This window comes from Petromyzon marinus, chromosome 46, assembly GCF_048934315.1.
Source record: "Petromyzon marinus isolate PM22_M1 ecotype Great Lakes invasive population chromosome 46, UKy_Petmar_22M1.pri1.0, whole genome shotgun sequence".
In the NCBI taxonomy this organism is placed as follows: domain Eukaryota; kingdom Metazoa; phylum Chordata; class Hyperoartia; order Petromyzontiformes; family Petromyzontidae; genus Petromyzon; species Petromyzon marinus.
The window spans coordinates 12,979,907-13,007,119 of record NC_133712.1 but is presented as its reverse complement, the minus strand read 5'-3'; the positions used below and the strand labels follow the sequence as shown (position 1 = coordinate 13,007,119).

At 50.3% G+C, this 27,213-nt stretch overlaps 1 protein-coding gene across 1 annotated transcript; it reads right to left on the bottom strand.

Annotated features, from left to right (window-relative positions):
- Window positions 1-27,196, bottom strand: LOC116952386 (uncharacterized). Its single transcript, XM_076074196.1, has 4 exons — window positions 26,382-27,196; window positions 10,113-10,228; window positions 8,135-8,771; window positions 1-7,711 (listed from the first exon to the last, which is right to left on the bottom strand). The coding sequence occupies exons 2-4, from the start codon at window positions 10,164-10,166 to the stop codon at window positions 7,332-7,334; spliced, it is 1,071 nt and encodes a 356-aa protein (XP_075930311.1). The 5' UTR covers window positions 10,167-10,228; window positions 26,382-27,196; the 3' UTR covers window positions 1-7,331.
- Between the last annotated feature and the right edge of the window lie 17 nt (window positions 27,197-27,213).

Genomic DNA, 27,213 nt, shown 5'->3' with positions numbered 1-27,213 from the left:
TGGCGACTTACAAATTGAAACGTCAGTTGTATTTTTTTTTATTCTCCAATAGAGAACACAAGTTATACAATGTACATGTTTAGTATACTTATAAGGACGGACAGGTGGCGCAGTGGTTAGCGCGAGTTAGAATCGCGGTCGCGGTCCGACTCTGCCCCCATAATTTATCTGGGGGTTGATGAACTGAGTAGTGGATTGTGGTAAGACGATACCATACCGATTTACGCGGGAGACTGCTTATTTTAAAACACTTATACTCGATAAAAAATATATTCCAGCCATTCTCGATCCACCGATGGAGGCCTCTTCATGTCATATCACAGGAATCTGGAGTTTTGACCATACTTCACCGTCACTTGGGAGTTTGAGTTGGGATAGAAGTGAGGAATAATGTTAACTATTTTAGTTTATTTTTTATTGTACCAGGTAAGGCTCACGGAGCTATAAAACTATTTTTCAAAAGCGACCTGGTCACAAACGAAGTAGCCATCACGTGGAAATTTATTGCAGCCAAATACTCTAAACGCATGACGTTGATTCTAAATGTGGAGGGATAAACCGGAGGACCCGCAGAAAAATCCACGCGACCCCAGAGAGAGAGAGAGCCACGTGCAAACTCCAAACATACAGCATGCGTCAGGGCCGGAATCGAACCCACAACCTCCTGTATACCGGGTGAGAAAGTCAACGTCTCCTAACCACCTTGGCGACTCCAATTCGCATCTCCTCACAGAGCAGTGCCACCGTTGGGGTTTCGCGAATGGCCCACGGAAGCGGACATCTCAGAGCCATCTCCGGGATCTCTTCAAAGTGATTCTTTGGTGCACACAGTGGGGGACAGCAACTTCCCTCCCGCTCTGCGCGTGAGAGTAATGTTTGTTGGATGACAGCCAAAGGTGATGTTTTAATCCTCAGAACTAGAATTTAGTCAAACTAAATGCAGACTAAAATGGAATGGAATTTTGTTGTTGTGTAGTTATTGGTGACCGGGCTGAAGACCATCAACTAAATACACTTGAGAACCCGGTTTAATAACAACTCAGTCTATGGGTCTCTATGTGAGTCTGAGTGTTTATGTGAGTCTGTGGGTTGCTATGTGCGTCTGTGAGTCTTTATGTGAGTGAGTGTCTATGTGAGTCTCTATGCGAGTGAGTGTCTTTGTGAGTCTGTGGGTTTCTTTGTGAGATTGTGAGTCTCTATGCGAGTCTGTGAGTCTATGTGAGTCTGTGAGTCTCTACGCGAGTGAGTGTCTATGTGAGTCTGAATGTCTTTATGTGAGTGTGTCTATGTGAGTCTGTGGGTCTCTATGCGAGTCCGTGGATATCTATGGGAGTCTGTGGGTCTCTTTGCGAGTCCGTGGGTCTGCTGCTCACTTGAGTACCCAGTGTAATCACAGGTGGCTGAAACCTGAATTTTTTGTTTTTTTAAAGGTCTCAAAAGTCTCACGCCGGCGGCTGGCATCTTGCGTCCCATACCCCCGCCCCCTCCCCCCGCCCACTCTCGTGGGTTAACAATCTTTACTCAAGCACCCGTTACCACCCCTTGAGAGGCGTCCCAGAGACCCCATTGCGTGCTGGCCATTGTGAACCGGGCCACTCGGTCATGCGGGTCCACTGCACGCCCCAGTGCACATATACTACCTCTTAGAAATGTGCGCAGCCACGGCCATTATATGAAAACAAAACCCCCATCCACGCAGCACGGGAACCCCATCCCCCCCCCAGAAGATTACGTGTGGCCAAAGAGATAAGAAATCTGCGGCAGCCGTAAAAATATATCCCCAGCCTCGACCGAGAAGAAATCCGCGCAGTCATTACCAATAACAAATCTGCGCAGCTACAAGACTGAAACACTGACGCAGCCAAAATAAAAAAAGGAAATCTGCGCAGCCATGACAATGCGAAATAAGGGCAGCTGTGAGCAATACCGCAATGGCATTAGCCAAACATCCCAATGTAGCAGGGCCCTCCTGAAATTTAGTCTTCAGACTCAGTGAGGCTTTGGAGCATCGGTCGCGGTGAAGAGCGCTTGTTAGGCGGCGAATCTTCGCCCCCCGTCTTGTAACGTGGAATTGTCACCCGCTGCTCCGAGAAGCGGTCACCCTTGGAGTCGGAGCGGTGGCAGAGTGGTTAGCACACTACGCTATGAACCTGGCTCCCTAGAGTTCGACTCCTGCCTACGTCCACCATCAGTGGCGAGTAATATCTGGACCCACAACTCCACCCTTCGCCCAAGCTGCACTGATCATCGCGGTGAAGTATGGTCAAAACAACCGAGCATGACCAACAAGGTGTGGGGGAGGTCTTCATCCAGCAGTGGATTGTTTGGAAACACGAGGACCGGGTCACCAGGTCACCCACGTGCAGTGTTTGACGGAGGTCATCCCTTAAAATAAAAACACACGTGGGCTCCCTCGAGAAACGGAGAACGGCCCAAGCATTTGTGGAATTCTCGAAGTTCAGGTAGCTCCTTTGTAACAACGCGATCCTTTACACACAAACAACAACAATAATACTGCCCCTTTGCCCCTTGTGCCCATGATAATAAAGTTATTCGTGTCTTCGGTACTGTATTTTAACCGCAGTATTCTACACTGGGGTGGGTGGCGTGACGGTTAGCGCACGGTGGATTTTAGCGGCCGGTTCACAGATGCTTGCGTCACCGCGATATCCATGAACTGACTTGATGGGGAATATTTTTCAGATCCCAAAAATATAGTTGACAATTTTAACCTTAATTTTTCTGAAGCTGGTAATCTTTTTAATATGTATTGGGAGTCACCCCTGCTCATGCAAATTCCTACACCCCTGTCAAAACATTAAACGAATTTAGTTTCCAGCCAATCCACGAAAGTAATGTTCTGAAACAACTGTCCTACCTCAAAGGGTCCTCCTCTACCGGAGCAGATAGTATTCCCCTCTTTGCTCTATTAACTGTTGGTCACCTAATATACAAACCTAAAGCCCATATTTTCAACCTGTCCATCAAAGAAGCATCAGTTCCTCTAGAATGGAAACATTCCTATGTCTGTCCACTTCACAAAGAGGGCCCTAAAGATGATCCAAATAACTACCGACCTATCTCAATTTTGTCCCCGTTGATGAACATTTTTGAAAAATTATTGACCTACCAAATTACAGTTTCCTGTCCACCAACAATCCACTACATCTAAAACAATCTGGGTTCCGAAAAAAATACAGCACCACATCTGCTGCATTAGACTCTCTGAATCACATTTTCAGTAGCCTTGATAATAAGCAGTACTGTGCCTGTCTTTTTCTAGACCTGTCCAAAGCTTTTGATACAGTAGACCACAACACCCTGCTTAGTAAACTAAGTTGCCTCGGTTTTTCCGAAAACGCAGTAAAATGGTTACAAAATTACCTCTTTTCTCGCACCCAAACTGTATTCACAGATGGTTGGAAGTCAAACAGTGTTAAGATAACAAAAGGGGTTCCACAGGGTTCCATCCTCGGCCCCCTTTTGTTTTCTATTTATGTCAATGACTTGGGCACTGACCTGGATCATTCCAGGGTAAATCTTTTTGCAGATGACACGATACTGATTACTGCTGGCCGCTCTCCGGATGACGTGATTGCTAAGCTCCAGGGTGATTTCAACAAACTACAACATCAGCTAGCTGAATTTTTGATTTAAAGCTTTCGTGACTGTAGTAATTCATATTCTTAGTTCTTTCGGTAAAGTCATGTTGAAGGGAAACAATAAAATAATAAAATATATATTAAACAATAAACAAAAAGATTTACCCTGGAATGTTTAATATATATTTTATTATTTTATTGTTTGCCTTCAACGTGACTTTACCGAAAGAACTAAGAATATATATCAGCTAGCTGCTCTTAAACTAGTCCTGAATACCTCCAAAACCAAGGTGCTATGGTTCTCATCAGGACTAAAGCAGGAAGTTATTTTTCCACAATTACATTCCTGAAATAATTATCAAATAGAGCAAGTCAAGATCTATAAGTATCTTGGGATCATCCAGGATTCAAAACTGAATTTTGAAGATCACATTGATTATATTGGTAAAAAGACAAATAAAAATTGGTTTTCTATATCGACACAAGCAATGCTTCCCCCCCAATGTTCCGTTTGGAATTGATAAAAGCTACCATACTGCCTCTACTTGACTACTGTGACATCGTGTATAAATCAGCCCCAAGTACTGTACTGAAGAAGCTTGATTCCATCTATCACTCGGCCTTAAGATTTACATTTAACTGCCCATATAGGACTCACCACTGTGATCTATACATTGGGTCAAACTCAACATTTCTTAATGTTCGACGGCTTGTGCACCTGATCTTATTTATTCACGATGTACTTACAAAAAAATCCGCAGACTACCTGCTGGATCTCCTCTCTGTTTAAAAGAACACATTTTACCTCAGGTCTTCGCTCATTTACCAGCTTCACATTCCCTATTGCCGTACAAAAACTGGAGGAAGGGCCTTTGCTATTGATGCCCCCAGGGTCTGGAATGCTATTGCCAATAAACTGCAACTTGAATCGCTACCAATGAGATCTTCTCTCAAAACTGCTCTAGAGGAGTTGTACACCCCTAACTGCCACTGCTATTCATTGGCATAAAATAAAATGTTTCGCTCCGGATGACGCTGCAAAGTATTATCTGTATTTTGATTTAGCGCGCTGATCTTGATACTCCGAATGATGCTTCTGTTGTTGTGGAGTAACTCCTGCAGCCAGCTATGGCTCTAGGATTTGGTTTTACATGTTATTTATGTAGTTTATTGTAAAAATTCGGTCACAGTCCCTGTGATCACTGTTACGTTGCAATTATGGCTTTATTTTTGGGTGATTTCGAAAACGTTTTTTGGTTTGGACATGTTTGTTTTGTTGTAGTACGGAGTTAGACTTATGGCCTTAATCTAAGTTTTCTTGTGGTTGTTGTTTGACTTGCATCCCACTGGGATTTTTTGCACACAGCGTTGGTGTATGGTGTTTTTTTCAGGAATATTTTGCTGTTTTTTTTCATGGATTTTCTGTTTGCACAGTCACATAGTCACCTTAAGATGTTTTTCTTGTTCGTATTTTTGTTTTTTTGTTTGTTGTGGTTGCACCCGATTCAAGAGCCGAATGGCTCACAGGGCAATACCAAAAATAAATAAACTGAAATAAATAAACTCTAATACCCGACATCAACTTTCACGGTTTTGATAATTTATCGCGATGCCGGTTTCCGTTACCCTTCATAATTGTATCTCACATTGTTATAGACTAGATTTTGGAACAGCTATTAATAATACAAATTATTTAACCTGGATTATGTCTTATTAAGCTTAATTTATGATTATTTCATTGAACGTAACATTGGTCGGGTAGTAGAAGACGTTTTTATAATCAAGGATACAAAGAGGACTGATAATCACGACATTTAGCGGAATGGACAATACGATCGCCGCGACATCGTACGGACGATACGGACGATACGATCACCGTGACATCGAAGGTGACGATACGGACGATACGATGGTACGATCGCTGCAACATTGTACGGACGTCTCGCGGGCTTGGCCATGTCACCGCAGCCCCCCCTCCCCTCTCCCGCCCAATCAATGCGAACGCAGGGGGCGGCGTGGTCACCACGGCTGACATCGGTGGCTCAGAGCGACGTGCCAACCGCTCCCGGCGCCCCCACCACTTCTTATTCGACCCGCACTAAATCAGCGCGGTGAAGTATGGTCAAACAATCCATCTCCTCCACCCAACCCCGTTGTGACCATTTCGCGGTGGATTTGCAAAGGTGTCTAATTTATTACTTAATTCAACACACTAACTACTAAAATATAGACGAGTATAACTTTGCTAGAAGTTTGTTGTCCAGTCGATAGAAACTGGCCACTGCCATAGGAATGTGGAATGTCCAGTACGTGTTCATGAGTATCGAGAGGGAAAGTCTTCAGGTCCAATCAACGTGTTGGTGTTGTGTAGGATACATTTTTTTCCCATGTAATTTTTGGGGCAAGTTCGCCATAGATCTCTGATATGTTCTGCCGTTGTGTGAAGGTAAACGTTTTAGGCATGGGTCCTCCTGCAGGGAAGGGCTGTGCGGTTCTTCACGAGCGACCTGCCGAATATACCGGCATTCTTGCGGTGGAACTGGGTTGCGTGAGAGACCTAGAATCTTACGCGAGGTTGCCGAGGTTCTGAAGGGACCCGGATCACTACTCGGTACTCTTGGGAGAGATCGGAACCACGTGGGACCTTCTGTTTGGAGGTACCTGGTATCCTGATCCTCTTTGTGGATCTGACATTCCTTAAGAACCCAGGGTTCCTTGGGGAGCCTGAAACAATACCCATAGTCCTCCTGGTTGATATGGGGAGACATCGAGTGACCTGAGATCTTTGAAGGAACCTGAGTTTTGAGATGGCACCTGGTCCTCGTGGTGGAGCTGAGATTATTGAAGAATGAGCTAAGAATGGCAGCCCCTCGCTACGGATGGTGACACGAGGGATCTGGGACAACGTAGCCAGACAGATGCCCAGGGCAGTGCCCATCGCGCCGTGCCCAACGGGAGGCGTGGCACTGCCGGGGCCGGCGGGTTTAGCCGCCAGGACTGCGCAACGACACGCGGTTGAGCGACTCGTGGGGGAAAGGCCAAGGTGAGTTATTAGTGGGCAGGAGATTGAAACTTGATTTTAACTTGAGTGGCTTTTCAAGATTATTTGTCGAGGCCATCCTCACGATACACGACATCGAATGTGTTGTTGTACTACAAGTTTATTCAATTCAAAATTGATTTCTGTTTGTGCACTGTTTTTCGATTTCTTCCGCCACGTCATTTTTGCGCTTAGCCGTTGCACTTTGACCTCTAAGTAGTGACTTTTGTCAATTTTGGTGAACCCAGATAACCCTTGCAAGCGATGCTCTTTCCCCCTCTCTTCAGAGTTTTCTCTACCCGATTCAACAAACTCAACCGTTCATCAGGCGCTCCTGAACAGCGTTCAAAGGGTGGCGGTCGCGTGGAGGTCGCATGGAGGTCACGAGACGAGGAAACCGCCCGGCTCTTGGGTCTCCGAGCCGAAAGGACGAGTCACCAGCAGCCCGCGCGTGCCATCGTCGCGACGGTCATTTTAACGGACATCGGCCACTTTGTGCGTTCACTCCGCGCGGCGCGTGTGTATTACCTGCTGTTCAATGTTATTCTCCCAGTTCATTTGTAACCGCCTGGTCCGTGCCGGTTCTTACGAAATCAAAACCTCGGATTTGGCCACGACATCACGGTGGCGAAGGCTCAGCGCCCCCCTCCCCCCCCCGACACGGCCATTTGCGAAACCTCCGAGCCGCCTCAAATCTTGAAAAAATTCCGCTTCCACCGCGGATCTTTGGTCGTGGGCTCCGAACCCCTCCGGTGAGGCGGGGACACCGCTCCGTTCGTGAGCCCTTGGGCACCGCCGGGCTTCGAGCCGGGGTCCGACGACGGGGGTAGGCGGCCGGGGCTGAGGGGTCTCAGGGATGCCGGGCCACGTGGGGAGGGAAAACCGGAGTCCCCGGTGAGCGGCCCCGGCTGCAGGGAGGCGCGCTGACTCCGGGACCTCGGCGCCGGGTTTGGGTCGCTTGGGTTCGCGAGGGGACCCGACCCCAACCCTGGGCCGGAGTCGTCGGCTTGGTTGTCTCCGTTGAGCAGCGCCTGCATGATGGAGCGCCTCTTTGTGACGTTCACTCCGGCTGCGTGGGGACGAGGAGGGATGGTCATCAGCGTCATCAGCAGCAGCATCATTATCCACAGCAGCGCCAGCAGTTTCATAATCATCATTTGAATAATATTGAGTAGCACAAGCAGCAGCATCAATAGTATCATCTTTTACAGCGGTGGTAGCAACGGCTTCATCACCATCATCCGTATCATCATTATCGTCCTCAGCAGCAATTGCATCATTATTATTATCAGCAGCATTTGAGGCTGAATCGACCGAGGCCCAGATAATGGTCACTGGTGTTGGTAACCACGAGCAGGGATCGAACTCGTGCCGCCGGGTTCGTAGCACAGTGCGGCAATCGCTACGACCACCGCACGCACGCAAGCGGGTCACAACCACGCGAGCAACTTGAACCGGTATCGAACCCCAACGCCCGCAAGTGTGGAGGTACCTTTGATGATGGTGTTGAACTCTTTCCCGTGCGCGGGGGCGATGCGCAGCGGGGGTTTGGTGCCGGGCCGGGGTGTCTGCGGCGACGAGAGGGGCGAGTCGGGCCTCGGAGAAGGGGGCCCTGAGGAGGGGACCGATAGAGACAGGAACCCCGAACACTGCGATCCCGACGACGACGACGAGGAGCCCGAAGAAATGGACCCCGGGGAAGGGGGCCCCGACGACTGCGACACCGGCGAAGGGGGCCCCGAGTGCTGGGGTCCCGGAGAAGGGGGTCTTTTAGATTCGAGGGGCTCGGGCAGGACGAGCGCCCTGTTGGTCATCGTTCGGCGCGGCAGGGGCTGCGGTTGCTGCTGCTGCTGCTGCGTGGCTGCCCCGCGTTGGTGGCCGGGCGTTGCCTGGCCGCCCGCCGCGGGCGACACGGAATCTCCCGCCACGTGGCAGGCGTCGTCGCCGTTGACCCGCCACGGGGTCGCGCCGCCCGCCGCGGCGCTGTCCCACTCGTCGCCCGGCGTGCCGGGCTCCTCGAGATAGTCCGAGCCGCCCGCCGAGCTGATGGCGCTGTCCAAGAAACTCAGGCACTCGCGCTCCTCACTCGACAGGTGGCTTAGGTCGTGGTCGGGCTGCTGCTGTTGCTGCTGAAGGGGACCGGTGGTGCGGAGGGAGGGGGGAGATGGTGATGTTGGGGTCATCAGCGTGGGTTTCAGCAGAAAAGCAAGAGGAACAAGAAGGAGGAATCGTCGTCGTCGTTTTCATCATTATCATCAGACGAAGAATAGGAATAGGGGGAGAAGCGTGAGAAGGGATCGTTAGAATAGGAATAGGGGGAGGAATCATCAGCATAGGAGCAGCAATGAGGTCATCGTTCAATGAAACGTCATCGGAAAATTGTCAGCAGCGTCGGCGGGAGCAGCAACATCGATCATCGTCACTATTACCATCACTGGTATCAGCCATCACCGATTGTCATCATCATCACCACCACTACCACCTTTTCCATCCCCACCATCACGTCTATTACAACCACTACAAGCACCCTCTCCACCACACCTCCTTTAATTATCACCGTCACTAACAAAGACAAAGATCCCCTGTATAGCTTTAACAAACTGTTGGGCCAAGTGCTGTTAGCAAAGGCCGGCATGGGACACGAGGCTGGCCAATACCACGCCCGGCCGCCTTTGTCTCCCCAATGGTGATGTTTACACATCGCACGAGGTACAAATTTGAGGCCGAGGTAACCTAGGGGAGGCCCACGACCGGTTCAGATGATCGTCACCAGCATTGGTGGCCGTGAGCGGGAATCGAACTCGGGTCGCCGGGTCCGTAGTGCAGCGTAGCGCTAACCACTACACCATCACTCCCCACCATCACCACAGTGGCGAGATGTTAACTACCTCGCCTGGTATACAGGAGGTCGTGGGTTCGATCGCGACCCTGACGCCTGCTGCTGTATATTTGGAGTTTGCGTGTCTCTCATCATCATCACCGTGGCTAGGAGCTGTTAACTACCTCGCCTGGTATACAGGAGGTCGTGAGTTCGATCCCGACCCTGACGCCTGCTGCTGTATATTTGGAGTTTGCGTGTCTCTCTCTGTCATCATCATCATCACGGTGGCTAGGAGATGTTAACTACCTCGCCTGGTATACAGAAGGTCCTGGGTTCGATCCCGACCCTGACGCCTGCTGCTGTATATTTGGAGTTTGCGTGTCTCTCTCTGTCATCATCATCACGGTGGCTAGGAGATGTTAACTACCTCGCCTGGTATACAGGAGGTCGTGGGTTCGATCCCTACCCTGACGCCTGCTGCTGTATATTCGGAGTTGGCGAGCCTGGTGTGGATTTTTTTCCGGGTCCTCCAGTTTTTCCCCTCCACATTTAGAATCAAGCTGCGTCGAGAGCGTTTGGCTGCTCCAAATTTCCGTTGCGATAAGCCACTTGTATTATTTTTAATTATCACCGTCAAATCCCCGCTCACCTTGTGCCTCGTCCACGCAGCCGCCGTGCCCCCCGCCACCACCGAAGCGTCCATGACCCCCCCCCCAACTCGCTCACGCAACGGGGGTCTCCAGCACGAACCCAGAGTCCGGGCGCCTGCGGGACATCACATCGTCAGACTCGCCCCCCGCCCCAAACCTCGCCCGCTGGTGGCTCCACGTCGGTACGAATGCGATTGTACCTCCGATTAGCACGGTTGGCAAACGTACGGTGTGAAAGAAGTTCCACATTGCGCGCATAAAATTTAGTCATCGGCCTACTCCAGGCTTTCCGGACCCACATGTTATCCAGCAGCCTGTGTATAAAAGCAAGAAAACTCGGGACCGGGTTCGATTTTCTAGGTCTCATCAGCTGAGTGAGGCTTTTATTTTTTTATTTAAAGCTTTCGTGACTGCAGGGATTCATATTCTTGTTTTTTTTCGGTTCAAGTCACGTAGAAGGGAAACAATAACATACTAAAAATATATTTTATTGTTTCTCTTCTACGTGACTTTACCGAAAGAACCAATAATAGAGTGAGGCTTAAATTTTGATTTAAAGCTTTTGTGACTGCAGTAATTCATATGCTTAGTTCTTTCGGTAAAGTCACGTTGAAGGGAAACAATAAAAGAATAAAATATATATAAAACAATATATTCAATTTTATATATTAATATATAAAACTATATTTTATTATTTCATTGTTTCCCTTCAACGTGACTTTACCGAAAGAACAATATATATTTTATAAAACAATATATTTTATTATTTTATTGTTTCCCTTCAACGTGACTTTACCGAAAGAACTAAGAATAAGAGTGAGGCTTGTTAAAGAAATTGTCTCGGGTCGGCAGTTGGCAGGAGCACTGTCTACATGCTATTTATGTCGGTACCCATATATTCTCCACAGGACGGTATCATTATTTTGTATACAATATTGATTTTTTTTCGTTCTGAACAGGGCCCCATTGTTCGGATAAATTGCTTTTTGGGGTCCACCTTGTTAATTCGCACCTCTATACAGTCGGGGCAGATCTTGTTAAAAGTGCCAACGGTGTGTTAACCCCCACCCCCCAAACCTTTTTTGGGGTACACCTTGTTAATGCGCGCACTAACCCCCACCCCCCAAACCTTTTTTGGGGGTACACCTTGTTAATGCGCGCACTAACCCCCCCCAAACTTTTTTGGGGTACACCTTGTTAATGCGCGCACTAACCCCCCCCCCCAACCTTTTTTGGAGTACACCTTGTTAAAGCGCGCACTAACCCCCCCCCCCCCCCCCATAAACCTTGTTTGGGGTACACCTTGTTAAAGCGCGCACTAACCCCCCCCACACGCCTTTTTTAGGGGTACACCTTGTTAATGCGCGCACTAACCCCCCCCCATAAACCTTGTTTTGGGGTACACCTTGTTAATGCGCGCACTAACCCCCCCCCCATAAACCTTTTTTAGGGGTACACCTTGTTAATGCGCGCACTAAACCCCCCCCCCCCCCACAAACCTTGTTTTGGGGTACACCTTGTTAAAGCGCGCACTACCCCCCCAACCTTTTTTGGGGTACACCTTGTTAAAGCGCGAACTAACCCCCCCCCCCCCCCCCCAACTTTTTTTAGGGGTACACCTTGAAAAAAATAAAACACCACCAACCCCCTCAACCACCCACGCAGCTGTTCAGAGACGAAAGGAAAACATCACCTTGACACGACCACCGATAATTTCCGTCGCTCACTGTACGGAGAGTACACATCGCGGGGTGTGGGGGTGTGGAGGAAGAACCCACGGCTCCCCGTATTTGTCCAGGGGTTTATTTGTTTGCTTGTTGAGACGGGGGAGGGGCGGCCGCGGGTTTGAGGACGCCTTCATCTAGCGGTGGATGGAACATGGTAATGGTGAGGACGACGATGATGATGATGATGCGTTGGTAGTGCTGGCTGGTTTGTGGTTGGTGGATGCCTGTGATCCCAGCGGCTAGGGGCGGCAGTAAGTAGTGATTGAAGGAAGCCTCTGTAATTCACCTCTCCCATCTCTTATCGTGTCTCAAAAGTCAATGCCGCGCACGAATTGACGCAGCCGCGACAACTCTACCTTGGCAGACAACGCACGGGAATTGTCCTCGCGCCACGGCGCATGACCTCCCTAAGTTATAACGAAGAGTCTCGAGACTTGGGCTCGTCACAGACTCCGCTCCCCACCACCACCACCACCGCCTGGTGTGGCAATTCCTGCGTGGGTTGGCGTGACATCGGCGCAAGGCGGTGTGGGTATATCCGAGATGGACGGGGGGCCGCGTGCCTTGCGAGGTTTTCTGGCGAAGGCAATTGCCAAAGCACTTGAAATCTTACAGCGGGACTCAAGGTCATGATGAAACTATTTATAAAACTATATGTATTGTTTTATTTGACCAGGTAAGGCCCACTGAGCTACGTAGCTCTTTTTGAGAAACAGACCTCGTCGCAAATGATATGTCGGCGAAGTGGCTTATCGCGTGGAAATGTACAAAAGCCAAATACTCTGAACGCGCGTAGATTCTAAAAATGTGGAGGGGAAAAAACCGGAGGCGGCCACGTGGAGAGAGACGGAGACTTCAAATATACAGCAGTAGGGGTCAGGATCGGGATTGAACCCACGACCTCCTGTACACCAGGCGAGGTAGTTAACATCTCATAGCCACCGTGGTGATGATGAGAGAGAGACGCAAACTCCAAATATACAGCAGCAGGCGTCAGGGGTCGGGATCGAACCCACGACCTCCTGTATACCAAGCGAGGTAGTTAACATCTCCTAGCCACCGTGATGATGATGAGAGAGAGACACACGCAAACTCCAACTATACAGCAGCAGGCGTCAGGGTCGGGATTGAACCCACGACTTCCTGTACACCAGGCGAGGTAGTTCACATCTCCTAGCCACTGTGATGATGATGAGAGAGACACGCAAACTCCAAATATACAGCAGCAGGCGTCAGGGTCGGGATTGAACCCACGACTTCCTGTACAACAGGCGAGGTAGTTAACATCTCCTAGCCACCGTGATGATGATGAGAGAGACACGCAAACTCCAAATGTACAGCAGCAGGCGTCAGGGTCGGGATTGAACCCACGACTTCCTGTACACCAGGCGAGGTAGTTAGCATCTCCTAGCCACCGTGATGATGATGAGAGAGAGACACACGCAAACTCCAAATATACAGCAGCAGGCGTCAGGGTCGGGATTGAACCCACGACTTCATGTACACCAGGCGAGGTAGTTCACATCTCCTAGCCACCGTGATGATGATGATGATGAGAGAGACACGCAAACTCCAAATATACAGCAGCAGGCGTCAGGGTCGGGATTGAACCCACGACTTCCTGTACTCCAGGCGAGGTAGTTAATATCTCATAGCCACCGTGATGATGATGATGATGAGAGAGAGACGCAAACTCCAAATATACAGCAGCAGGCGTCAGGGTCGGGATCGAACCCACGACTTCCTGTACACCAGGCGAGGTAGTTAGCATCTCCTAGCCACCGTGATGATGATGAGAGAGAGACACACGCAAACTCCAAATATACAGCAGCAGGCGTCAGGGTCGGGATTGAACCCACGACTTCATGTACACCAGGCGACGTAGTTCACATCTCCTAGCCACCGTGATGATGATGATGAGAGAGACACGCAAACTCCAAATATACAGCAGCAGGCGTCAGGGTCGGGATTGAACCCACGACTTCCTGTACTCCAGGCGAGGTAGTTAATATCTCATAGCCACCGTGATGATGATGATGAGAGAGAGACGCAAACTCCAAATATACAGCAGCAGGCGTCAGGGTCGGGATCGAACCCACGACTTCCTGTACACCAGGCGAGGTAGTTAGCATCTCCTAGCCACCGTGATGATGATGAGAGAGAGACACACGCAAACTCCAAATATACAGCAGCAGGCGTCAGGGTCGGGATTAAACCCACGACTTCATGTACACCAGGCGAGGTAGTTCACATCTCCTAGCCACCGTGATGATGATGATGAGAGAGACACGCAAACTCCAAATATACAGCAGCAGGCGTCAGGGTCGGGATTGAACCCACGACTTCCTGTACTCCAGGCGAGGTAGTTAATATCTCATAGCCACCGTGATGATGATGATGATGAGAGAGAGACGCAAACTCCAAATATACAGCAGCAGGCGTCAGGGTCGGGATCGAACCCACGACTTCCTGTACACCAGGCGAGGTAGTTCACATCTCCTAGCCACCGTGATGATGATGATGATGAGAGTGAGACACGCAAACTCCAAATATACAGCAGCAGGCGTCAGAGTCGGGATTGAACCCACGACTTCCTGTACACCAGGCGAGGTAATTAACATTTCCTAGCCTCCGCGGCTCCCCAATCGCCGCGCAGCCTGGGGGCGCGTGCGCCGGCAAGTGCACGACTAAAACTGGCTCGATCTTTGCGCGATCCACCAACCCAAGGCGGCGGCGGCGGCTCGGTGTGTCGCCGTGACGAGGTGTAACGTGACGCCACAATAGCAGCGGCGCGCTCGGGGGGGGGCGGGGTGGGGGGCGCAGCGCAATGGGCGCCCCTATTGTACGTCTGTCTGCTGTACATTTCTACACGAGAAACCAATGAATTGGGCTATCATTTTGCGGCCAGATCGCTACTGAAAACAGAGCTATATCAGCTCGGTGGGGCCTTACCTGGTTAAATATTTGCAATAATAAAAAAATAAGTGTCTCGAAACGCGCAGCTTGACCACGAAGCGCAGTAAATGGACGCGGCTGTTGGACCGGGGGGGGGGGGGGAGCTGTCGGCTCCGTGTTGGGTGTCACACTATTTGCATGAGCGTGGTTGGGGGGGGGGGCTCGAGGTTTACTTCCCCCTTGGCAGAATCACAACCCTCTTCGTTTCCGATCTGGCGGGGAAGGCGGCGGTGGGTAGTGGATCAAGTCGGGCGCCGACTGATTTGGCTCTTCGGCGAGGTTATCATCTCTCTCGTCTGGTGGGGTCCATGGCGATGTGATGATGACGAGGGTGCTGCTGTTGATGAGGATTACGGTGGCGATGATGGTGACCGCTGATGATGACGAAAATTGTCACGATTCCGATGCTGCTGCCGAACATAATTACTATCATTAGGGTCACGATGAACCTTTCAATGACGATAACAAAACATTTCCACGATCATTCCATGGCTACTGCTATTCGAGACGACGACGATACAATGAGCAGACTATGATTATGTTGCGAACAATGACTACGATGTTACCATGGCTATGGTGACCATGAGATCATGACGAAGAACATGAAACTCAGACTTCCCCGTACAAAGTTAACTTGCTACCCCCTCCCCCCGACTGATTTCAATCTCTGTGCAAACGGCTCGCTCCACTCACTCATTCACTCACGTGCCTCCCGCCGCCGCCGCGTCACTCGGTGACGTCCGCGATTGATTTTTCATGGGTCAACATTTGCCAGAGGTTACAGGGGTCAAGGGCTGGGGGTAAACCCCCCCACCCCGCCACCCCCTCTCACCGCCCGCTCGCCCACCTATCCCAACCCAACCCCCCCATCCCAGGCGTCACCCATGCGGACCCCCTCGCCCCATAACAGCCGGGACGGACACGCGTAGCGAGCGATGGTAAAATGTGAATGAACACCTACTAAGGATTGGGTTGATGGTGGTGGTGGTGGTGAAGGTCACGTGACATCACCACACCCCTAAGGTGTGATGATGCGTACAGCCTTGTTTTAAACCACCGACCCACAAGTCAACATTGTGGTCAAATGATTATTAGGGCGCCACGGTCGTCAGATGTTATCTCCCTTGCCTGGTATGTAGGAGGGCGTGGGTTTGATCCCGAACCCGACACCTGTATATTTGTAGTTTGCATGTTTCTCTCTTCCCGTGGTTGTGTGGATTTTTCTCTGGCTCCTCCGGTTTTCCCCTCCACATTTAGAATAAACACGCGTTCAGAGTATTTGGCAGCTTAACATTTCCACACGATAAGCCACCTCGTTGAGCTGTTATTTGTGACCAGGTCGCTTCTGAAAAAGAGCGACATAGCTCAGTGGGCCTGAGCTGGTCAAATTAAAGTTTAGTTTATTGTTATATTGAGTAGGTGGGGTCTCATCAGCAGACTGGAATGTTGTTAAACATACGCAGCTGGATTATCAGATGTTCTGGGCAAGAGTACTCCGTATAAACCATGCAATCCCGTACAACGCAAACGCCAACAGCGCTGTGCTGATGAAACCCAGAAGGTTGAAACTGGTTCCGAGTTGCTGGCTACTTAAACCAATCCAGCTGGATCATCCATAATCGAGGTTCTTTTTGGGTTAGATCGCGTAAATATAAATGTGTCGTTAAACCCACCACCACCCGCCCGACACAGCCAATTAGTAAGGTTTGTCACGTAAACCGAACGTGACCAATTCGTTACTAGTACAGCAACACCGGTGTGGTTGCTCGCGAAAGCCTACGTGTTCTCAGCCGGATAATATTGAACTGGATAGCCAGAGGGCTGATGGACTAAGAACTAGTTTTCTTTACGTGTGGAGACACGGAATGGAGTTCTGCTTGGATATTAAAAACCCATGGACCCATCTCCTCTCGTAAGACACAAAATAATATGTATAATGTTATCTATGATATCGTTTTGCATCGAACCAGGACCCGTATACAACAGAGAGTGGCCTCGCCTAGAAACATCTCCCAGTTCCCCAGCATCGGTTTAAGGCCGCCTGACTCTGTTGATGAGACACTGAACGTCGAAACCGGTCCAGATTGTGTTGCTTGCGTTGAACAAATGCCGCTGAAATGATGCACACTCAGAGGGCCGTGTGTGTGGCTGAAGGGATGTTTAAAAACAAACCAGAAAAAAAGGTGAATCTTTTAAGTGGAGGGACACGGGTATGGGAAGCGGGCAACGCAATCTTTCTGCCGAGTTACCTTGTACAGTGGAGCTCGCATCTGCCAGAGCTGGCTTCCCCCGCACGGCGCGGGCAGAGGAGGTCGTGGCGATCTAACAAATGTCGGGGCATCTGCGCAGAGCAGACCCCCGGGTTCACCGCGGGCATCGTGCTGGCCGCGCTGTGACGCGCTCGCCGGCACGGCATCGCGCGGCGCTTTCAGGTGCGCTTCTGCGACCGTCTGGAACGCTCTTCCTTCCGATGTTAGGAAACCGCTGAAGCTGTGCACTTTTAAAACGTCTTCTAGATTGAACACTCATTGGTTTATTAACCGCTTGTTGTTGCGTTGCAGTTTGTTGTCCTTCCCCCCGCACCTCCGATTAGCACGGTTGGCTACGTACGGTGCTAAAGAAGTTCAACATACATAAGTAGTGCCGCACCGCCGGCCCGGGAAACGGAGATGCAGGCCCTGCAGCAACACAACCACTGCTGTGACATCCCTGCCGTGTCAGAAAACAGAGTGCTCCTGGTTAGAGCTGGGTGATCCGACTAGTTAGGCAGTTGTCAATATTACCGACAATTATCGATTAGATTATTCGACTATTTGCATAATATCCAGAATAAATACCTAATTCGAGACCCACGCGGCATCGTGCCTCCTGGCTTTGACATTCCTCCTTCTCCTCGACGACACTGGTGGTGGATCCATCAATTGCATCAGACCAGCGATAGCAGACCGATGCGCACACCGCTTGCACAAATGGAAAGAACAAAAAAAACAAGCTACGGTCGTGCGATTGTGGCCAGGCAACCCAAACTACAAGACCAAATGGCAAACCCATAGAGACAAATAGAGATGCACAGATAATCAGAGACAGATAGAGATACAGTAAAGACAAGCCAGAGTAGCGCGATCGTGGCCATACAACTCAAACTAGGGACCACACAGCAAGCCGCTCGAGTCTGCGTTCCTTCAACAGAAGGGGAGCAGCAAAACGACACGAACTCTCTGTCTGCTGAAGCCCTCTCGTCGTGGCCAGCAGCAGGACCTCCACATTGGCTTCGAGCTCCTCAAGGACGTTTTGCTGCCATCATGCTCAAGAATAGAATTGCGCAACACCAAAATATTTGGGAGTGGTGGGAGGAACAAAGTATCAACTCGCTTCCTGTACTGCCCGATGGAGGCACCAGCTTGCATAAAACTATAAACTTTTATTTTATTTTACCAGGTAAGGCCCACTGAGTTATATAGCTCTTTTTTTTATAAGCGACCTGGCCACAATTGATAACTCAAGGATATGGCTTATCGTGTGGGAATTTATAGCAGCCAAAGACTTTGAACGCACGTCGATTTTAAAAGTGTGGAGGGAAAAAACCGAAGGACCCAGAGAAAAAACCCACGGTGACCACGGCAGCAGGCGTCAGGGTCGGTATCGAACCCACGACCTGGACACCAGGCGAGGTAGTTAACATCTCCTAGCCACCGCGGTTCCTCAATCGCCACGCAGGCTGGGGGCGCGTGCGCCGGCAAGTGCACGACTAAAACTGGCTCGATCTTTGCGTGATCCACCAACCCAAGGCGGCGGCGGTGGCTCGGTGTATCGTCGTGGCACGGCGCCGTGGCGAGGTGTAACGTGACGCCACAATAACAGCGGCGCGCTCGCGGGGGGGTGGAGAGAGCCCGGCCAGCGTCGCAGCTCGGCGCCACCGCGCCCAGCTGCGACGCTGGCTCAGAGCCGTCCGTCGGTACTCGCGGGGCACGGCGCGCGTGGCCAGAACCAACGGGGGGGAGGGGGGGCGAGGGGGCGCCACCTCAGTCCGTCGCAGTTGAAAACCAACATATCGGGTGGTGCTGCTGCTGCTGATAATCGTTAACATTGATAACTGCTTAACTAATCAGGTTACCCAGATTTGGCCAGCAGGAGCTCTCTCTGTGTTCTGACACGGCAGCGGTGTCACAGTAGTGGTTGTGTTGCGGCTGGGCCCTGCACCTCGGTTTCCCATAGCTGGCAGTGCGGCACTACGTACGTATCTGTACGTTGAACTTCGTTTGCACCGTACGTAGCCAATCGTGCTAATCGAAGCTGTGCACACGAGACGTAATAATAAAAAAACAGTTAAAACACCCACCTCGTTCGTCAATAATTGTGGTCTTTAAATGAAATATCTAGGCTACGTTTTGGCCAGTGGCCCTTTTTAAATGTAATGATATCGACAGGCTTCTGTGTTGATACGTCTTTTAAGGCGGTGTTTTGATGAATTCGTTGAGTTTGTTCGCAGTGCTCAGTTTCAGCCGGAAGAGTCCGGAGCGCCGTTCCGGTTTTATTTGTGGCGACATCGCGTCCAATCCACCTCGCCTTGGTTTGTCCTGAGAATAGTTTTTTTATTAACCCGTTCGCAGGTTTATTAAAATGCAGGGGGCACTAATATACGATTATAATGGCTAGGAATACTTTGCCCTCTTAGTGGTAGTGCATTACGCCAATAATCCTTGCTGAGAGCCAGCCCCAGCAGCGTTCCAGAACATACGGAGTGAGAAATCATCCCTGCCTCACGCTTTCAAGTTTATGATACCATGCACCCTTGTGTGAGTGTGTGCGATGGTATGAATACACTCACACGTGTGTGAGAGTAGGGGCCGTCCATAAATGACGTCACGCGATTTTGGACGATTTTTTACCCCCCCTTCGTCACACGGCGTCACAACAAGTCAGACCCCCCCCCTCAAATATGACGTCACAAAGCTCTGCCCCCCCCCCCCCAAAACCATATTTCCATTTTGAAAATAAAACAAGCTTCATATCGCTTTAAACTATTGTCATTGTAGTGCGTATTTAATGTGGCGCTGCACTCTGATGTTGTAGGAGAAAACATTTATTAAAAAGTCTATTTAATTAAGTAGAACGTGTTGTCTATATTTATTTAAAGTTGCGCATTTTGATGTGACGTCACATTGCTCACACACCCCCCCCTCGTCACACATCGTCACAAATGTCTGACCCCGCCCCCCTAGGCGCGTGACGTCATTTATGGATGGCCCCGTATGACGCTGAACACGAGCACACACGTCTGACTGTGTGAGACACTGTAATCAAAAGCACACGTGTGTGAACGTGGGTGACACTGTGGGGAGCGGTGGTGTCGCGGTTAGCGCTACGCTGCGCTACGAACCCGGCGACCCGAATTCGATTCCCGCTCACGGCCAACACCGGTGACGATTATCTGAACCGGTCCTGGGCCTCCCCTGCGTCGACTCTTCCTCAAATGAATTACTTTTGTGGTGTGTGGCCATCGTCACTGGGAGAGACAAAGGCGGCCTGGGCGTGGTGCTGGCCACCCACTCCCTTGTGTACCCGTGTCGGCCTTCATAGGCGCTCGCTAACAGCACGTGCCCCAACAGTCTGTTAAGGCTACACGGGTGGGATCTTAGTCTTTGACACTGTGCACACTATCACACGTGTGTGAGTTACACTACCAAAGGTAATACACCCAGTGTATAAACCTGTTGAGTGGGCATAGGTTTGAGATTAGGGCCAGTGTTTGGGCTAGTGTTGGGACCAAGATTAATGTTAGTGATATTGTTAGGATCATGGTGATGTGTAATATTGGTGTTAGGATTAGGGCGTGGCTTTGGAGTTGAGACTCAGTTTCAGAATGAGACCCGGATTAAGGTTCAGGCTTAGGTGAGGGTTACAGCCAAGATTAGGGTTACAGCCAGGATTAGGCTCCCAGATTAGGATTCGGGTTTATTTTAAGTTCAAGTTTATTTTGTCAAGCAGGTGATAACTTAAGGGACGGGGCAATTTTATAGGATGATGGATGAGGGTATCGTTGAGGTTTAGCGTTTAGGGATACAAGCTCAGGGCGTAGGATATATTTTGAGTTAAGGCTATGGCTGGGGTTAAGGCTGGGGTTATGGCTATGGCTGGGGTTAAGGCTGGGGTTATGGCTGGGGTTTAGGCTAAGGCTGGGGTTAAGATTAACGCTGGGGCTAAGGTTAAGGCTACGGTTAAGGATGAGGGTATGGCTGGGGTTAAGCCTACGGCTGGTATTAAGGCTGGTGGCTAAGGCTGGGGTTAAGGCTGTGTGGTGAAGGTTGAGGTTAAGGCTGCGGTTAGGCTGGGGGTATGGCTGGGGTTAAGCCTAAGGCTGGTGTTAAGGCTGTGTGGTTAAGGCTCGTGTTAATGTTGGGGCTAAGGCTTAGGTTAAGGCTAAAGCTGTGGTTATGGCTAAGGCTGTGGTCAAGGCTAAGGCTGTGGTTAAGGCTGTGGTTAAGGTTAAGGCTGTGGTTATGGCTAAGGCTGGAGTTAAGGCTAAGGCTGTGGTTAAGGCTGGGGTTAAGGCTGTGGTTAAGATTAAGGCTGTGGTTAAGGCTGTGGCTAAGGCCAAGGCTAGGGTTAAGGCTAAGGCTGTGGTTAAGGCTAAGGCTCTGGTTAAGGCTAAGGCTGGGGTTAAGGCTTTGGTTAAGGCTGTGGTTAAGGCTGTGATTAAGGCTAAGGCTGGGGTTAAGGCTAAGGCTGTGGTTAAGGCTAAGGCTGGGGTTAAGGCTGTGGTTAAGGCTAAGGCTGGGGTTAAGGCTGTGGTTAAGGCTGTGGTTAAGGCTAAGGCTGTGGTTAAGGCTAAGGCTGTGGTTAAGGCTAAGGCTGTGGTTAAGGCCAATGTTGTGGTTAAGGCTAAGGCTGTGGTTAAGGCCAATGTTGTGGTTAAGGCTGTGGTGAACTCTGGCAGGAGGCAGACGAGGTGCCCCATCTCTTCCCCGTGCACGGCGTCATCGCCGTGGCGGTGGCCGCGACACGGAACGGTGCCACGTGCCGCGGGCCTCGCGCGCGCGCTCACTCGGCGCGGTTCGCATCTCCGCTCATCACTAATTCACGCTCACAGCGCCTCCCGTTAAAGCGCTGCCCCCCCCACTCCTCCCCTACCCCCCCCACACCGCGCTCCTCACTGCTGCCAATGCTAAGACTCCCCCCCCCCCCAGCAGCGTCCTCGCCAGAAACATCACCAGGCACGGCATCTCCCTCTCGCGGATGTAAATCTGAAGACACAAACAACAGGCCCGGCAACCCAAACTACATGGACCAAACGGTAACAACAGCAGCAGCCGCTGGTCGCCACTGAGTGGCGGTGACGCCACCGTGGCGCCTGTGTCAAGCCAGGTGCACTTTGAGGCCACGTGAAGTGTCGAAGGGCTCGCTGCTGGCAGGCCACGGGATAGACCCACAGGTGCCATGGGTCGACTAACTGAGATCACTGGTAGATGCACCGGACTGTATAGCGCAAAAGATAGATCGACCCCGTGTAGCCTTAACAGACTGTTTGGGCAAGTGCTGTTAGCGAGCACCTATGAAGGCCGACACGGCGCACGAAGGGGTGGGTGGCCAGCTACCACGCCCGGCCGCCTTTGTCTCCCCAGCGGCGATATTCACACATCGGCACCAAGTACAGTACTCATTTGAGGCTAAGTCGACCTAGGGGAGGCACAGGACCGGTTCAGATAATCGTCACCGGTGTTGACCGTGCGCGGGAATCGAACTCGGGTAACCGGGTCCGTAGTGCAGCGTAGCGCTAACCGCTGCACCACCGCTCCCCAGCATAGGAACACCAATAGAGACACACGTACATACAAGGCATAGTGCGAATGTGGCCATGCAACCCAAACGATAGGCCACATCGTAAAGCCACGATGGTCTGTGCTCCTCCTTCAACGAAGGAACGGCAAAGCCACACGGACGAACTCTCCCTGAAGCCGCTGCCACCATTCGCGAGAATAGAAAAAAAATCGAACTCTCACGCGTCGTTGTGTTTAGCACCGCTGCTGTTGATGCTGATACATTGACGTCTCTTTACAAACCCATTTGAATTATAATAATAAATCGGCTTATCTTGCACCATTGCGCGCGATTAACTCCTTGGAAGGCATTTGGAGATGTTCACGCGACACGATAAAGCGACCGCGTCTCGAAACGCTGTGTAGGAACAGCGGCATTGACTCATTGTATAGAGAGACAGAGGGGTTCATTGGGGTAACGTAATTCTACGGATATCCGAGTCTGTGGGTCTCCGCGCGAGTCAGTGCAATACAACTTCTTCATATGACCGGCATCTCAAGACGCTCGCAGCGAATGTTGCCGGCCGTTTCCACGTGGTAGGCGTCACGCGCCCAGCCCACAGCCCGTACGAACCCCACCCGTGATACACCGTGCTGAGTCGGTGGTAACGGAATATGAAGGCGGGAATGTAATCGCCCTCCAGGTTAACATTACTCTACGGGCTCCTGTCATTCCGTTACCGCGGACTCGCCCGTATCCAATGTACAGCGCTGGTCTCGAGCAGGGGCGGAGCCAGGGGGGGTGACAGGGTAGACAATTGTCACCCCCGAAAAAAAATCGAAAATCTGAAACATTCTGCGTATAAGTGTACGACACTCGGTCTGGCGGACTCCGTGCAACTGCATTGTCAGAGTGTGTCGCCAACCGATGGCGTCTAGTTCAACAGCATGGCTCTCTAATCATTCTTGAAATAAAAATGTGTTGAATGTCACCCCGGGCTGAAAATCCTGGCTCCGCCCCTGGTCTCGAATGACGGATGTGAAGTGTAATGCTGTTCTGGTAGGGCTAATGAGCTGGAGGTTATATACTTAGCTCTTTCGGTAAAGTCACGTTGAAGGGAAACAATAAAATAATAAAATATATAAACAATAAAAATTCTCACGACGTTTCGACCATAACACAAACGGTCATCATCAGGTGTGAAAAAACCAACGGCAAGAAACATTTGAAAGAAGTGGCGGTCTGCATTTATTAATTATTTGTAAACGGTGCATTTATTTATTTTATAAAAACGTCAGCGCCACGTGCAGCGATTTGGCAGTTTATTTAGAAGGACGAGTCCATCTTTGTTCTGAAAAGAGGAGGGGGGAGACGAAAAATGTATGTATGCTGTCTGAAAGCCACCGTAAGCGTGAACAATCAATTAAGACCTGAAATGGTTTATCAAATCCTTCCAATGATTGCTAAGCCAGATCCATCTTCTCGGTTGAAATTGTCTCTGTGCTTGTAAATGTGGATAGCCTCATGAACGAATCTCTCATGGTAGCCAGATGGCTTACAAAGAACCTCTGTCTTGGAGAAGTCAATGTCATGTGAGCTTACTGAATTATAACAATGATCTGCCACGGCCGAGGTGTTGGTCCTACCGTGTTTAAGGTCTTAAAATTCGAAAAAAAATAATAATGCGAAAATCTAAAGCAAAGTTTAATTATTTTATTATCGAACCCTATAGGAAATGTTTCATCTGGAGGATTTGAAAGGCCGTCATTAGTAATCATAAGCCGCGATCAATCCACTGCTGGATAAACAAAGACAAAGATACCCGGCAAAGTCTTAACATACTCCAGGAGCAAGTGCTGTTAGCGAGCACCTATTAAGGACGGAACGGCACACCCCCGGCCGCCTTTGTCTCCCGAGTGGCGATGTTTACACACCGCACCAGGTACTCATTTTTTAGGCTGAGTCGACCTAGCAGCCGCGCACCTCCAGCCGAGCCGATTTCACCGCTCCGTTTTTATCGACAAAAAAACCAAGAGGGGGCACGGGACCCCAACTTTCTAAAGAGTGTGATCGATATCCAGAAAGAAGAGCGTGTTTAATTGCCACGCACTATCTACTCTCACACGCGTTTCAGACACACGTGGTCATGAACGAGAATTGCGGAACAATTTAAAAACGCGTGAAGAAGCGTGGAGAGATTCCCTCTAAACATTGCATTGAGAGGAACACGTGGATTAGAGATTGTACGCCCGTTAAAAGGTTGGCTACGTACGGTGCGAAAGAAGTTCAACATATACACACTTAGGCCGTTATATATTTTTATTTTACCAGGTATAAGGCCGACTGAGCTATGAAGCTCTTTTTCAGAAGCGACCTGACAGCCAATGATAGCCCAACGAAGTGTCCGATCATGTGGACATTTATAGCGGCCAAATAGTCTAAACCCATGTTGAGTCTCAATGTGGAGGGAAAAACCGGAGAACCCGGAGAAAAATCCACGGGGAGAAAGACATGCAAATTCCAAATATACAGGCGTTAGAGTTGGGATTGAACCCACGACCTCATGTATGCCAGGCGAGGGAGTTAACATCTCGCCACCGCGGCGCCCCGCGAAACAAAAGTCAGTGAGGGCTTAGGTTGGGACGCGCCACGGCTAGAAAGGCTAACGGGTGACAACGAACGAGTTGATAGCCAAGGAATGGGGCCCGTCCGAGAGACGGTAGCGGATGGAAGAGGCCTTCATCAGCTCAGCTCGTGGTGCTGGCGGCGCTGGCTCATTGTGGGACCCCGAAGTACATTTCAAATTAGCCCCCCGTCCCACCCCATTTCGATGTATAAACTTCCTCGTGAGATAAAGTCACTTTACCGAAAAAAACAAAGAGTATGAATCCTTGCAGTCACGAAAGCTTCAAATCTAGAATTCCCCGTGAGAAGCAGAGAGAGAATGATTTAGTGCGATGAGTGAGCCGTGGGTGAGTGTAAACAAAAGAGAGAGCTGTCCAGAGATTGGACAAATGCAAGACAGAAGCGGTGAAATGGGAGATCCGGACGATTGTGCAGCGACGTGAGAGTGGACATTCAGATGCGATCGGAATGCGAGATGAATTATCTTTCTTAAACGCAAATGCGCTTGTTACCTTTATTAGGTTTCTAACTATAGGTTAACTTTTGCTTCACCCATACATATTATTGGTTTGTACAAATCCTGGGAGGACACCTTGAGCCGATTTTGGCCATTAAGTATTTTTCTTAAAATACATATTTTTTTTGTCAGACCGCCGCACAAATGCAATGTGTGTCGCAAACCCTCCTCCACCTGGCACAGCCAATTAATAAAGCTGTCATGTTATTAACACACGTGACCAATGTACGACTGCTTCAGCAGCACATCGGTAGTGTTGTTGGAGAGCGATCTCGCAACGTTTTAAATGGTTTCGACGTTTCGTTAACATAGTTAACAACCAGCATCGCCAGGCGAGTTTCCCGAATAATATTTTATTTACGCAATCTGACCCTCCAAAAAACCCATCAATTATGAATCATAATACCGGTCGCGAGAGGCGACTAAGTGTTACATTAATTTCGCTTAGCTCAGCCTAACTTGCGCATAGCAACACCACGGCATCCAGCAGTGGATTGAACATGACTAAAGAAGATGATGATGATGATTGCTGTACCCCCCCCCCCCCCCCCGCGCCCAGCCCAGGGGCTACACGTGGTCACAAAAGCGAGGAGGGCCGCGGACGCGCAGCCGTGTGGCAGAGCGCGGATCATATTTTACATCAATAAGTAACTCGAACGCGCCCCGTCCGCCCGCGGCCACCTCACCTGCTGGGCGCCAACCACCACACCCCACCGCCCGCGCAGTTCAGCTGCGCAAGGTGGGTGAGCCTCGTTCGCAGGGGTGCGAGCTCGTGCGGGTTGAGCCGCAGAGTTCAGCTTGCACAACCGAGAAACTCCACAGGCGAGCCTCCGTCCGCAGGTGAGGTCGCGCAGGTGAGCTTCTGCGGAAGCGAGCTCGTACGAATGAGAGATCCCCCCCCCACCTCACCCAAAGGTGAATTCTCCACGGGTGAGCTTATACAAGGTGAGGTTCTCCAGGTGAGATGTATATTGAGTCTCCACAGGTGAGCTTGTAGAGATGAGATTCTGCTGGCGAGCTTGTACAGGTGAGATCCCGCAGGTGGGTTTGTAGAGGTGACACTTCGCAGGTGAGGTTGTACAGGCAAGTGAATGAGTCTCAGACAGGCGAGTTGTCTGTGCGATTCCGTGGATGAAGACTGCACAGGTGTGACCTTGGACAGGTGAGCTTCCGTCGGTAAACACTCCACCTGCCCGTCTGCCCACTCTTTCTTACCCACCGACTCACCTAAGGGTCCTAAACAACAGACCGACAGACTTGGCTGAAATCCAAGAGCCCCATTGAAACTGGGGAAAAAATGGAGAGAACTGGTTGTAGAAGTTCTGGAGTCCTTGGTTCTCCCGTAGTTACAAACAGAGTACACCTGTGTGTGTGTGGTGTGTGCGTGAAGCACCTGTGCGAGTGGCGTATAATGTACCTGTATAACGTAGACGTAAATGTACGCTGTACGTATCACGGCGGAGCGGGTTGCCTACAAGTGGAGAGACGGCGTGCGTTCTCCCCTTAAGTAAGCACGGC

Coding starts and splice junctions, on each gene's coding strand:
- LOC116952386 (XM_076074196.1), bottom strand. CDS start 10,166: ATGGACGCTTCGGTGGTGGCGGGGGGCACGGCGGCTGCGTGGACGAGG. Junction 8,772..10,112: donor CTGCGTGGACGAGGCACAAG/GTGAGCGGGGAT, acceptor GGTCCCCTTCAG/CAGCAACAGCAGCAGCCCGA. Junction 7,712..8,134: donor GTTCAACACCATCATCAAAG/GTACCTCCACAC, acceptor GTCCCCACGCAG/CCGGAGTGAACGTCACAAAG.